Genomic DNA, 13,799 nt, shown 5'->3' with positions numbered 1-13,799 from the left:
AGCTGTTCTGCTTCTTTTGTTACAGTGACTCCCGATGTATGAAGATGATCATTACAAGATGTATGTGGAGACAATTCAAATGTCAACAGATGTTACTTTAGATTTAGCTTCTGGCATCAAAGCAGTGCCACGGTTTTCTAAACTTGACTGATGGTGCGTGCCTGCCTTATATCAACTTATTGCTTCCTGCTTGTCTGCATTGTAATGATATTTGTCCCCGTTATTCTCGTGAAGCGTTGCTATGACACCTATTCACTGGGATTTATATATTTAGGGTTTTTTTTTTTTTTTTTTTTTTGGTATTTTGTTCCCATCAACCATTTCCTGAGAAGTACGCTCCAAAAACGGAGTGAAAGATAACCAAAACAGCTCTATATGTTGGATCATAGTTATCACATGAGAATTAAACGACTGGAATTCCAGTCATGATGAACTCCAGAGTCGACTCCCGATGATGTGAGAGCTGTAGAAAACGGCTTCATGTGAAAAGTGTTTAAAATGGTTTTAAACAGCAGTCCTGAATCCATATAGGGCCGTTACGCAATTACCGCAGCTTCCTCACTCGGCGTCAGAGACGACCTCTGAGGTGGTGAGCAACATCTACGTCCTGTAAAAGTTTCAAGCTCTTGGAAATGCCGAGGGGAGCGAGTGCTTGTGCAACAGCTCCCCCTCTCTTTGCGCCGCCGCGGTTCAGCGCTTCAATGCAAGTGTGAGAAACGAAACATCCAGTTTGAATTTTTATTGTAAAATTGGAAAAAAAGGAGAGAAAGAGAGAAAAGCCTCGATAAGCATTTCTTTTTTGATACATATCTTTATCTTACCATAACCGTAAAATCAAATAAATAAAACTGGCAAAATAAATAAGAAAAATAAATAATAAATAAAATAAATAAACATCAAATTACATATTTGACCCGATAATTATAAAATTATTAAATCATCAGTCATTAATATGAAGTAATCTAAGCAGCAAGTATTAAGAAATTTCAACAGGGGAAAAATGTTTGGTTTCTCAGGCTAATACAGAACACATATTTTTTTTTCTTCATAATTTTATTTTATTTTTTTATAAAAAGATACTGCTTTCCCTGTCAGTTATTCCATGCTGTACTGACGCTGCCACAAAAACAGGTGGCGCTCTCCTTTTTTGTTTTTTTTTTCTTCAATAAAAAAAGAAAAACATTACTACCTGTAAACAGCATTTTCTCCTCCGGGTTAAAAGAATAATACTGAGATTCTTCTTTTTGCGCCCTGCATTTCAGTAAAGTCTACTCACAGACTCCATACTGCTGTTTCTATGCTTTTTGTACGCTTTGTGCTGAGAAACCAGAAAGTTAATATCTTTAGAAAGCGAAACCCTCCCCCCCTCCCCTCACCCATTTCATTACCCAAACTGTACGTACCCAAAGAAAGGTCCTGTGCTGATTTTCCATAATTTACAGATTTCATATTTATAATAAGCTACTATCCTTAGCATTCAAACCATAGTTAAAGAATCATACTGTTAATATGAGTAGTACCATAATCATAATCTTTAACGCCCCCAAGTCCCCATTGAGCATGCTCAGAGATCAAAAAGGGCACAATGGCAACATGACAAATAAATAAATAAATGGATGCAAGAGTGAAAATAATGTAGATTGACTTTAGCTTGACCACATGCACTCTAATTTTAAAACTACAGGGATAATTACTAATAATTAGTAACTTACATATTTTAAACAAATTATTGTTGGTGGGATTGTAGCCCCTTTCTCTTTTCTGAATCTATAGATATGTATATAGAGGCCTATGCACTACATATAAAACAGCACACTCATTGTAATTTAGTCAAATTTGTCTCTTTTGGCCAAAAACGAGACGTTATGCGAGCTTCTGGCCAAGTCTATTTTCATTTTAATGACTCCATCTCCAGTAGAGATCTCCAGTAGAGATCCCATGAGAGAAGATATTTTGACTGGGTTCACATGGCCCAGTATCACCTGGGGAAAAGGGAGGGCATATATCACAGCTCCCTAAAGCTGTGAGAAGAGAATAAGAGTAACTTCTCAGGGGAAAGACGACGCCCTCAGGCAAATATATAAAAATCTAACCTTTTTACTGAAAATGTACATTATATATCACTACATCCTGAACTGATCCTCCCCCTACAATATTATACTACTTCACAAAATCAAATATTTTATTCCACTAAATATTTCCTGAAAATTACCGTATTTATAAGAGTAGATTTAAAAAAAAAAAAGTCTGGCACAAAGTTTTCAGTCAGGTGAGGAAATGTGGTGGTTAAACTTGCATAATTTGGCAATTCATGACGAGAAAAGGCATTTCAAAAAACTCCCTCCTAGCGCATCTAAATACTGCTTGCAACAGAATAAAACACACATAGTAACCGGGGATAACATTTACTCCCAGTCTACTGAAAATGATGCACCCTCCCCTTTTTTATAACACTGATCCAGTGAACTTTAATCACACAAATAAAAGAAAAAAGGAAGAATTGCTGGGTCAAAGTAACACTAAATGAACGTATGCAGACATCAGGATCTGGAGAGTCATTCTGGAGGATAAAATTGTTATTCCAGACTGCAGAGGCATACGCAGTGGTCATGCTATCTGAAGACGCTTTAGTGTATGGGACAGTATTGTGATTACATGTCTGAAGCACTGATGTGTCTGAAGTTTAGAGCGATGATCAGAGTGCTGAGATCTCTCAGAGTCCTGAGGGGTACGATGCTTCAGAGTGTAAACTGAGTCAATGAATCTGATATTCAAATAAAGAATGTAAGTGTTACTCAACAAATCAAAGAGTGAAATAGAAAAAAACAACAACCCAAAAACAAACAGCGCATCAGATTTCATCTCGGACGCATTGAATGTGTGTCTCTTTGCAAAAACAGAAGCACAGATAACACAAGTTTGGTTATTTAATCGTATCTTCCAGGCTTGATGTGTCGTGACCACACTGCACAGGAGCCATGTGTGACCAGCACTAATGGTAAGCTGTCATCCTGTTGAAACAGCAGCAGCTGTAGCAGCTACACTTACAGGCCCGCTGCTGTCTAATTGATGGATCATTTTGCTCTTAATTTGACCTCCTAAGGCTGGTAATGCCAAGGCTTCTTCTCTCTTTGTAGAAGCTCGCACTGTGCTATTATACCCTTTCAGAAAAAAAATACAGTTGCTCTTCACTGAAGAACATGTACAATCTCCTCTAAGCACCATATACAGATCTCCATGCCTCCACCCTTTACCATAATGACAACGATCAAGTGCCTTCAAAGTGTCCCACAGGACACGCTGCCGTTCTGCGTTTTGGGATTCCTTCAGGGACTCTGGATGACAACACGGGAGAAAAAGACTAACATCCAGCTACTGAGAGAGAAATGAACTCTGTCACTCAGTCAATTCACTCAAAATGCCAATGTGTAATTGATTGCGCATCTCTCGCCCTGCGGTGCTGCTCCCCATCTAATCAATATTATCATTACCCTAATTATGCTGCGGGTTAGCTTTGGGGCACCCGTGAACCGATGGTCCCTATTAAGAGAGAGATATGCTGGCACTTGGAGGTGAGGAAAGAGAAGCAGGAGGGAGGAGGAGAAATAGGAGGGGAGTCTGCTCCCGCCTGCTGAGAGCAGCTGGAGGAGCTTGGCAGTGGAAGAGGGCACGACCCGGGAGGGACCACTGTGACACGCCGATGGAAAATTTTACAACTGCTGTCAGGCTCATTTGTATATTTTATTAAGCAGTTACAGATGCTGTGCTGTTTTACTGCTGCGTATCCAGCTCAGCCGGGTGGCACTTTTACCACAGTGCTTTATGGTCAGATTATCTGTACTATCAAGGCTTTAATGATGACATGGAATGAGTCGCAATGACGATCAATTATGGAACCGCAACACACTGGCAAGAACAGAGGACAGCAACGCTTGGCTAAATACGCTCTGGTTCTTTTGATGTCTGCTTTGAGAAAAGGTTACTGTGTCACTTTTGGCACTAAAGGACTGCTTTCTTCTTCTTCTGACACAATAACACAGACGGATCATGCTTCCGAGATGAAATGCTGCGATGCGGATGACGTAACGAGAGGCAAAAGAATATATCTGAACATGCCCGAAACAATGTCTAACCCATGTATTCTACGGCACTAAAATAGTATAGCTTTACTTTTTTTTTTAATACATTTTTCTGTTTTGTTTTAATATTTTCAAACCCAGTAACTATAAATGTAAAAGGAAAAAAAAAAATCAAAAACCCTTGCTCTTTTTTTTTTCAACCTGAAGCTAGTGTTTCTTCTTAAGTTTAACTTGTAATATTATTAGTAGTAGTTTGCAGTATTAGTATCATTAATACTATATATTACTGTTCAGAACAATAAAAATGTTTGGTCCTTTGGTCCCTTAGGGGTGAAAGATTTGCAGTCCTATTGTTGCTAATGGAAACCTCAGTGGCTGCACTTCTGCGCTTACTGAGAGAGACGGGGAGAGAATAAGAGAAAGAGGGAAAGAGAAAGAAAGTCTGTCAGTGGACATATAGAATAGTTTCTTTTTTTCCACTGGGTTTTTTTTTGATCTTCAAGTTTGAACCCTCATTTGTCCAGTACAGTAAAAGCCACAAGCGCCTCTTTCCTTATATATATATATATGTGTGTATATAATATGTATATAGAAATCTATTTGTTGTTGCTGCTTTTCGTTTGTTAGTTTGTTGCTTAATTAACAATTCAAGTCTCAACAAGAAAAAGTTCTGTTGTTCAGTTTCATCACTTCTTTTTTTCCAGTTTTTTTTTTTCTTCTCGTCTTTCTTGCACTGTGCCATCTGTTACTGTTAACGTCCCCCGGTGAAGCGCCTCCTCACTTCGCATCTCCCTCTTCTGCCGTAACCTACATCTTCATAAGTAAATGCTGATATGTCTTCAAAAATTCCATATGTGTTGATTTTTTTTTAAAACATATTTTGCTTTCAAAGAGAGAGAGAAAAAAAAGTTGAACTCCTCCAAAGATAATATCTTCACGTGTCCTCTAAAACCTAGAAACAAAAAAAAGAAAGAAAAAAGAAAAGAAAAAGAAGAAAAAGGCCATTTCAAATCTCACTGCTCATTAAACTGTCAATCTAAAGATCAATTTCTTTAAACTTTGAGTAGTTCAGTATGGTTCTATTATATCAGTCTAATGGTCTGGAGAGAACTAACCCACGCTGCCACACCAATCAATCATCGTCAGTCACAGTGATGACAGATTTCTCCTTAATTAATATGCCTACAGTGCTGCACATCAAATCAACCCCTCTACATTTCTTCAAATATTAAAACTGTAGAAACCTTTAATGTTTAAGCTTTGCATTCACAGAACATATAGCAACCCAATACTTATCAGTCTAACGATATTTACTTTCCAGGAACAGTCAGGTGGCATTATTTGAACCTTAGTTGCATCGTGAGTGTAAAAGGACAGAGTGGTGAAAATCAGCAATACTCTTATGGGCTCACCTGTGCTGCTGCGATGAATACTGAAGGTAGGCTGTGTCAGTAAGGGCGGCTGGCATCCTTCGGTCTCTTTAACTGGACTTTCAACCTCTTCATCCCAATCTGAAAGCCATTCATGGCTTGAATAGCTGCCTGTGCGCTAGCAGGGTTGTCGAAGCTCACAAAACCTGTGTAAGAAAAGCAAAACTTCATTTACACTAACTAAGAATAATGTAGGCTAGGGCTGTTCGATATAACGATATATATCGGATGACGATATAAAAACGTCTATGTTTCATTTTACGCTACCGTTTGTTTCGTGGTGTCGCAAAATAAACTGTTTACGGCAATATTTTTTCATCGTTTTGATGGTCACTGTAGTGGCTATATTCATTTCTTAAAGTCCTCTCTTTCTCTTATATTTAATATAACCACACTACAGACGGACAAGCGCCTGTTTTTATGCGTTGTCGTTAGCAACAACGATGGTAAAACCATCGCATGTCCGCTTGTTTATTTTCCACATAAACCTTTCACAATAAAGCTCAAGATGCTGTTGAGAATTTTCAAAATAAACGGAATCACATGAAAAAGTATGCAGAGTATTGATGGATGAGAAGCAAAAAAATAGTCGTCAGGTGCTAAAAAAGAAACCTTAGACTCAAACGTTAGAACAGGCTTTCCCCGCAGCACGCCGTGTAATAAATACTCACAAAGAAAACGGCGGCCTTACAACCTATGTCTAAAAATGTGTAGTTTCATGCATCGGTTAAAACACTCGACTCCAGGTACAAGACGCGCAGCTGGAAACACTTCACCTACCCGAGATTCACAGAATTTACAGAAAATATAAAATTTTTTGTGATTTATATCGTTATCGGACGATAGATGTTCTATATCGGGATATGAGATTTTGGTCATATCGCACAGCCCTAATGTAGGCACCTTAACAAGCGTTTAGGGGAGAATTTTAGTAATTTTTTATGAATAATATTTACTGTAAATTACTCTGTTAAAAAAAGAAACAGGTGGAAAAAAAGGCAATCATAATGAAAATGTAAGTGTTCTGTTGGTTTCCTCATCACGTCCTGTGTACCTCTAACGGAAGTCTAGATGGTGTTATTGATGCAGGAAGGACTGCGGTGCGGCCTAACAGCTGCTCAGAGCTCGTGACAGCCGGACACGAGGTGGCTTTTTAATGAAAAATAGGCCACGAAAAGTTTGGGGCTGTTACTGCCAAACGACATCGCTCTGCGCTCACGCTCTCTCCTAGTTGACTGTTTTTATTTGGGAATATAATATTAAGCTGCATTCAGAGATGAAGACATGTCCAGGATTTGGATAAGAAGCATGCATTTGTTGATTTTGTGCGGTGTAATAAAATGATGAAACAGTGCAGAGAACCAATGACCCTAACTCGAAATAAATGTTATATTTTATAGCATGCAGGCACTTTCTTTACAGCTGCGTGGATTTTGAACCTTCGAAATTTAATGACTGAGGGTTAACACGCCTACAAAGTTTCATTGACTCAGTGCTATTCTTTTAATTTTCTGACCTGTGAATGAGTGAAAGAGAAAAAAAAATCACTGAATAAATGAGTTTGATCAAAACAAGAGCAAACACAGAACGATGATCATAGGAGACAAATCTGCTGCAGACACACAAAACCTCCCCGCGATAAACCACCTCCTCAAACCTATGAACATCCTGTTTCCATCATGTGTAAAAATAAAGCCTTGAGAATTCAGTGACCAGAAATTTCAGTGGAGTGTCTCCACTGATGCGCTCCGCTGTGTCTGTGGTGTCATTAGGAACAGCTGATGACCCATGAAAAAAACAGCAGGAGGCTCTCCACGTCCACCACCACATGGGAGGGAGTCTACATGGCCTGCTTGGCTCAGGTTTGGCCCATTACGGGGGAAAAGTTGCGCTACAAAGAGCCGAGCTGAACGGAAGTCTGAAGAAAGTATAGAGACGGGATAAGGAGGTGACCTCCTAACCCGCCATCACCTTAATGCGTTCAGGTTAGAAACAGAGAGGAGATACCCGTTTAGAGGTCTAAGCTCAGTTTCTCTGTCTTTTACACCCCATCAATCTAAGTTTATTCCCTCTTTCTCCTTTCTAGATTAATTACACACGTGTTCCCTCCTTCCCCAGGCCTAACATTATGTTGTAAATGCATAGTGCATAAGTCAATACTGCAAATAGCTCCTCTTTCATGAATTTATATATTATTAAGTCCCCCAAGGGAGACGGAACTGGTGATCAATTTCGCCCAAGGTTCTTTGGTTCCCTGAAGTGAAAACAAAAGCTGATCTATAATTGTCCTTTTCCTTCCTTCCCCTCAACCATCACTGCCTGCCTTTTTGTAAGCCCTGGGGTTGGACGCGCATGTAGGCTGCCAGAGCTAAATGGGACAAGAGGTGTGGAAATGTGTGAATCAGCCTCAGCGGTGAAGGTATTGACAGATATTGGGGTTACACAATGGTGATGAGGATGCTGATGCAGCACCTCAAGGTTTCCAGGTCACACAGCCGGCAAGCAGAAACAAGGACGTGCGGTCTGATCGACTACATCCCGATTATTTTGGCTGCAATGTACTCTGCGCATTGCTTTAAAAGCGCCGGTGCCAAAACACAACAGTCATCAAGATGCAAAATTAGGTCAGTCTGTCAGGGGTAAGATCGCTCAGTCCTCCAGGTCTGTGAGCTGTCAAATGTCATCAGAGGCAATGGTATATACATTATATATATATAAAAAATTTTGTGTTGTGTGTTTGAAAATAAAGAAAAGACAAACATTTTACTATTTAACCTGTATACACCAAGACTGATTTATTATTATTAGATTTATTCAGAACCAAGTGTCTTTATCTCTCAAGCCGGGGTCAATACAAATTGACTTGATATAATTTCATATTATATCAAGTTGGTCTTGGACTGTGTGCATGTTGCACTGTAGGACTCACCAAAGCACTTGCTCTGGTTGGTTGCCCTGTCCATGAAGACCTTAGAGGAGATGACGGTACCGAAGGGCAGAAACATTTGCATGAGTTCATTGTCTCCAAACTCCTGTGGCAGGTGGTAGATGAACAGGTTACAACCCTCTGGACCTGGTTGCAGAGATACAGCGAAAGTTTGATAGAAAAAGAGAGAAAAAGCAGTCAGTTTGTCTTTTTCAGACCTACATATTACCCAAAATAAATACAGAATATGTGCAAAGAGCTGTCTCAGACATATGTGGCACTACCCATCATACAAAAAATAAATAAATGATTAATTAACATTGGTAGAATTAGACAGTACAGGCTGAAATGAGCATTCATGCATGAGCATCCACTCTCATGATTCCTTCATATGTGGCCTTTAGATGTATCTTCACCGTTCCTGCATACACCTGGCACAGGCTCAAATCATAATTAAAATATACATTATGTGTTGCTATTTTATATATTTTATTTAATAAAAACGCAACAGGAGTTTATTAAAATCATCACATTGCAAGCTGAAAATCTTCAAATAAGCTGTCCCAATTTGCCTGCAACCATATTTTCATTGATGTTGTTTATATGTGTGTTTCATCCACACTTACTGTCACAGCTGGCTATTATAAAAGATATGCTACTACTTATCACTATTACTATATATTACTATAATACTACTCTACATCAATCCCCATGTTTTATGTCGAGACGAGACCTGTTTACAGTCTCACACAGTCCGCTCTGTTTATCTATTAAACACAATGAAAATGATGTTAGAGTGTTTTTCTTCTCTCGCTGTACAACAAGACTCAAAATGAAGTGTGTACAGTGTAAAAGCAAAGCAAGACTGGTCTCTCGTGCTCGTCTCCCCGTTTAGCCATTACAAAGTATGAGGCATGTGAAGTGTAAAAGCAATAATGTTCTCTCACCCTCACCTTCTCTCTGCTGCTGCTGCTGGATGACCTGTGCTGGTTGGGGCAGCGTTTGGCCAATGGGAGTCAGCGTAGTGGCCGGGTAGATCGCTGCGGACGCGAAGCAGTAGAACAAGGAAGGAAGGAGGGAATGTGAGAGAGATGAGTGTAAAATCGGGGATCCCACAGAGAACGGTGTCAAGGATGCTTAAGGTCAAAGCCTCTCTGATGTTTCGTTCTGAGGCGCTGTCCTACACTATCTGAATACATACCACCTCACGCTACTCACGCACCACATAGCCTGCAGTTATTGTCTCATAGCTGCTACTCATTTATAGTGTTTACACGCCAGTGCAAAACCTCAGAATAACAGAATCGTAAACAAAGCCGTTCTGTCTCCTACCTGTGTACTGCTGTACACCAGTGAAGGCTTGCTGGAGGGTGTCGGCAGCAGTGGGGCTCTGGGTGGAGTAGGGCGGCAGGCCGTTGGTGTAAACGGTCTCCACGGCAGGGTGTCCGTTGGGCTGATGAGGGATGCCGGTGAATCCGTTGACGATAGGCGTGACGATGCTGGGTACAGCGGAGGTGGTGATGTTGGCTGGTGGAGAACTGAGGCCTGCTGGGAAAAAGGTTGGCTGTTGAGCACTTCATCTGGATCTCTGCGCATAATACTACAAGAGTTGTACAGCACTCAGACTTACACTAGCAGGCAGACACCCTTTTTCTCATAAAGTGCCGAGAAAAACAGTTCTCTGTACACACACGCACACACTCACACATTAAACACACAAAACTCGTGACCACGAGCTACACTGTGTCTTCTCTCTAATGCAAGGACACGGGTGCAACGTGAATCTGTCACATATCCGCCGTTTGTCGTGACACATCCTGCAGGATAGCTGGGGAGTCAACCTGTGAAAAATGAGCCTGTCTGTAGTGTTTGTGCGATACCCTGCTGGCTTGTACTGCTCAAGATGATGAAACCACTATGCAACTTCTGAGAAAAAAAAAGAAAAGAAAAGAAAAGAAAAAGGGGAAACAGATCTAGACTAGATAGAAGAAGATTACAGGGGGAGATTTGCTTGAATGAGCAGGTAGCAAATACACAAAGATGTCTCGTACTTTTACACATCATAAAAAAAAAAAAGAAGACAAAAGAACAACAGTTGGCAGGTTGACAAATGGGTGGGTCATAACATATATGGCGCACGCCTGAAAGGCAGCTGCAGAAGGGTTCATGAGTGGAATCAAAATTGGATGCTCCGTGTTCTCTGTCATTCAATGCATTTTAAAAAGGACCCTCCTTTAGAAAGTGCTTCCAATTATGGCGGGGACGTCAAAGTGCCCATTCTCAGCAGAATCTCACTTTGTGATGGTCTCTCTAAAAGCGCTTCTCTGTGGCAAAGCATCCAAGCTCATTGAAGTACAGCTCCCCCGAGGACCACCTCTCAATCTCAAAGCCCTCGCCCTGATTGGACAGAAAGCCCAGGTTGTCACAGAAACCCTTCAGCGTGCCATATTTCCACAATCTGGGACCTCGATAAGGGACTTCTTATGAGTAGATTAGATAGAGTACACAATCACAACCAGCTCACCCAAATTGTACACTGAGATATGTGGCAATGCAAACAAAAAAGACGCAGTATCACCAGAGCTGGGGTCTTACTCAAAAGCATTACATCACCCCAAAACTACATTACCAGCTGAAACCTCCTACTGCTGACTCCTATCATCTATGTTGGATTATTTTTATTGCTTTCTATCAATAATTACCCCTTTGTCTTCAATCCTCACCTCTCCTACTCTGTTTTATTCTCCATCGTCTCTCCCTGTCTCAGCATTTAAACCACGAGGAAGCTGACAGTGGAGGAGGCAGATGCAGTGACCAGGGGAGTTGCCCCAGTCCAGCGAGAGCTGTTGTGTCTTTTGCACTGATTTTCTTTTACTTTTTTTTTTTTATCTCTTTTTTTATGAAGCCTCCCCATGATTGCTTGTTTCCTGCAGAGCTGTGATGAATTAGACTGCAGCTTCAGCCCATTCTCCTACCAGGACCCAGGAGAGCGCCGCTCCTATTCTGAGGGCTAGAGACAGCCAGTCTGCTCAGGCCACACGCACTTTACTGTACCACCAGATAATGCACCCTCTCCATCATCAGGCAAATTCATTTTCCAAGCCTTAGCCATAGTGTGGGAGCACACGCCTATGTATTTGCAGCAGTTGTGCAGTGATAGCAGGAGTAGCAGCAGCAGAAGTACTCGGTGGTAGCACGGACCCCTTATGTGCAATTTCATAAGTTCCGAGGTCAGCAATTACATATGACATCGGTACTGAAGGAGAACACACGAGAGAAGTCGCAGATTGGGGCCACTGAGTCCAGTCTGTTCATCATGTTGGAAATGCCACAGCAAGGAATAAACAGAAGTCTTATAAACACTATATTATCGCACCTCCAGTCAGTAAAGAGTGAAAAAGGGAAGTATTACTAAGTCTCCTGAACTAGATATTTTCATTTTATCCCTCAGTGGACACATAGTTCTTGCATTGTGAAAAACTGCATTCATAGCTTGTTTACAATGCGCACCCAAGAGCGCTGATATACATGTGGCTGTCAGGATGTTTTGCAACTATCAGGCTGTAATGACATGTTGTTCTTCACTCTGGCATGAGTGAATACAAAGCTGTAGGACAGAGGATTACATATTCCATACATTTTGCTCTGAACTATAAATTTACTGTTCTTTATGACTTCACCAAGGAACACTGCAACGCTAAACAGTATCCATATGTGTTTGTCCAATACATATATTTATGTTGTGGAAGCAAAATTACTCTCATCTTCTTGAAAGCTTCTTCTTAGAGGGAAAAACAGTTGATTTGCTCCTTGAAGAAAAAGGCTTCACATGCAACAGAAGTATTTATTATGCTAATTATATATTGAAATCAACAAGGAATGCTATACCCAAACTGGAGAGTGCAGTCATTACCGGCAGAAGGACTGTCTTTTGCCAGAGCAAGTAATAAGTACTCAAAACAGATGCTTTCATCTAACTGATTTGAAATGCGACGCATTTAGAGTCAAAGAGAAAATGTCTGTCTTCTGTGAATAACACTGTAAGGGTGGGGGTAGCTTTCAAAGTCCAGTTGTGATCCTAAGAAGAACTCTGACTTTCAATACTGCCCTTTAGATAAGGAATAAATATTTATAAAGCAAATCAAGTGTGACACAAAACAAATGAACTTACAAATGAATGTGTTTTATTGTTACAGAGTTTAATATAATTTTTCATCTAGTGAATATTTCAAAGCACATAAGTAGTTTTCAGTCAGTACGCTAATTATTTGTGAAATCCTCCCCCTTGCTTGTCATCTCCACAGATCATTTAATAAATTGTTTTGAAAATGCAAGTGTACGCTGATGACTTAACTCTGATCAGCCGTGCCGCAACAGCTTTTCTGGCTTAAGTAGCAGTGAGCCCAAACAAATAACCAAATAATAGCCAGGGTAAAAAATAAATACTAGTAAAATTGCAGTGGACATAGCCACTATGGTTTCTGAACTTCCATTATGAAGTGACAACTTCAACATGTTGGCCATCAAAGACTCACATAGCAAGCAGGTCTGGCCCGGATCTGGTATCAAGCCGGCACTGCTGGCTGACTTCTGGCATGATAAGACGTATGTCATCCAGATATGGGACAGGCCTGAAGTAGATGGCACTGTCTATGAGATGGCATGCCATATCTGGCTCGATTATGGTTTTGTTTATGTGGCCCAGGCCCATAGAAAACAGGTCTGGCCCGGATCCAGCATCTAGCTGACACTTCTGACTGACTGGTGTCCTGGCAGGGTGTATGTCAACCAGATGTGGGCCAGGTCTGGCAATGATGGCACTATTTATGTTCCTATTTTCCTATTTTAGTGAGCAGACCCAAATGCCATGTTGCAATACTATACTGCTGTGATAGCCAACGTTTCAAATACAGATTTGACAGGTTCGTGAGTGTAAACTTTATCGAAAACCTAGTGACGGTGTTACGGCCCTAGCAGGGCCTCCTCCTGAAGGTGCCTGTGTGGGCGTGTCACACTACCTCTTCTGCCTGAGGTGCCACCTTTCCCTTTTGTGCAGCTGACTCTCGTCAGTAATCAAGGAGATTTAAGCCCAGGGAAAGGTGAGCTCTGGGCCAGAGTGCCATTTTGTGTGGTGTTTGCAGCTAGTGAGCTGTCTGTGTTTTGTGGTGATTGCAGCTAGTGAGCTGTGTTTGTGGTTTCCAGCTAGTGAGCTGCGCTTTCCTTTTGACTTTGCTTTACTGACCGACGCCTGAGTTTTTGTTTGTTTCTTTTATGGTGATAACGGCTTGTCCGTCTCTTTTAGTTGAATTACTTCAATAAAACTGTTTTATTTAACTGTTTTGCCTCCCTGACTCCTTTTTCTGA

The 13,799-nt window shown here is 40.9% G+C and overlaps 1 protein-coding gene across 14 annotated transcripts in view; it reads right to left on the bottom strand.

The window, feature by feature from the left end:
• Positions 1 to 4,544: 4,544 nt before the first annotated feature.
• The window catches only part of celf5a (cugbp, Elav-like family member 5a), a 187,638-nt gene continuing 178,383 nt past the window's right edge, over positions 4,545 to 13,799 (bottom strand). For 5 of the 14 annotated variants that reach the window (XM_026158997.2, XM_026159003.2, XM_080297169.1 and 2 more), the window contains exons 8-12: positions 9,768 to 9,980; positions 9,383 to 9,475; positions 8,439 to 8,582; positions 5,492 to 5,655; positions 4,545 to 5,031 (exon numbers count right to left, since the gene is read on the bottom strand). In XM_026158997.2, the coding sequence (XP_026014782.1) occupies positions 5,528 to 5,655; positions 8,439 to 8,582; positions 9,383 to 9,475; positions 9,768 to 9,980 (578 nt within the window). In that variant the 3' untranslated portion in view covers positions 4,545 to 5,031; positions 5,492 to 5,527. Of the gene's footprint in view, positions 5,032 to 5,491; positions 5,656 to 8,438; positions 8,583 to 9,382; positions 9,476 to 9,767; positions 9,984 to 13,799 lie in introns of all 14 variants that reach the window. The other 9 variants (XM_026158996.2, XM_026159000.2, XM_026158998.2 and 6 more) reach the window with 5 other exon arrangements.

Source organism: Astatotilapia calliptera, chromosome 23 (genome assembly GCF_964374335.1).
Source record: "Astatotilapia calliptera chromosome 23, fAstCal68.1, whole genome shotgun sequence".
Lineage (NCBI taxonomy): Eukaryota > Metazoa > Chordata > Actinopteri > Cichliformes > Cichlidae > Astatotilapia > Astatotilapia calliptera.
Note: the sequence above shows the minus strand (reverse complement) of the source record. Positions and strands in the feature narration are given on the sequence as shown.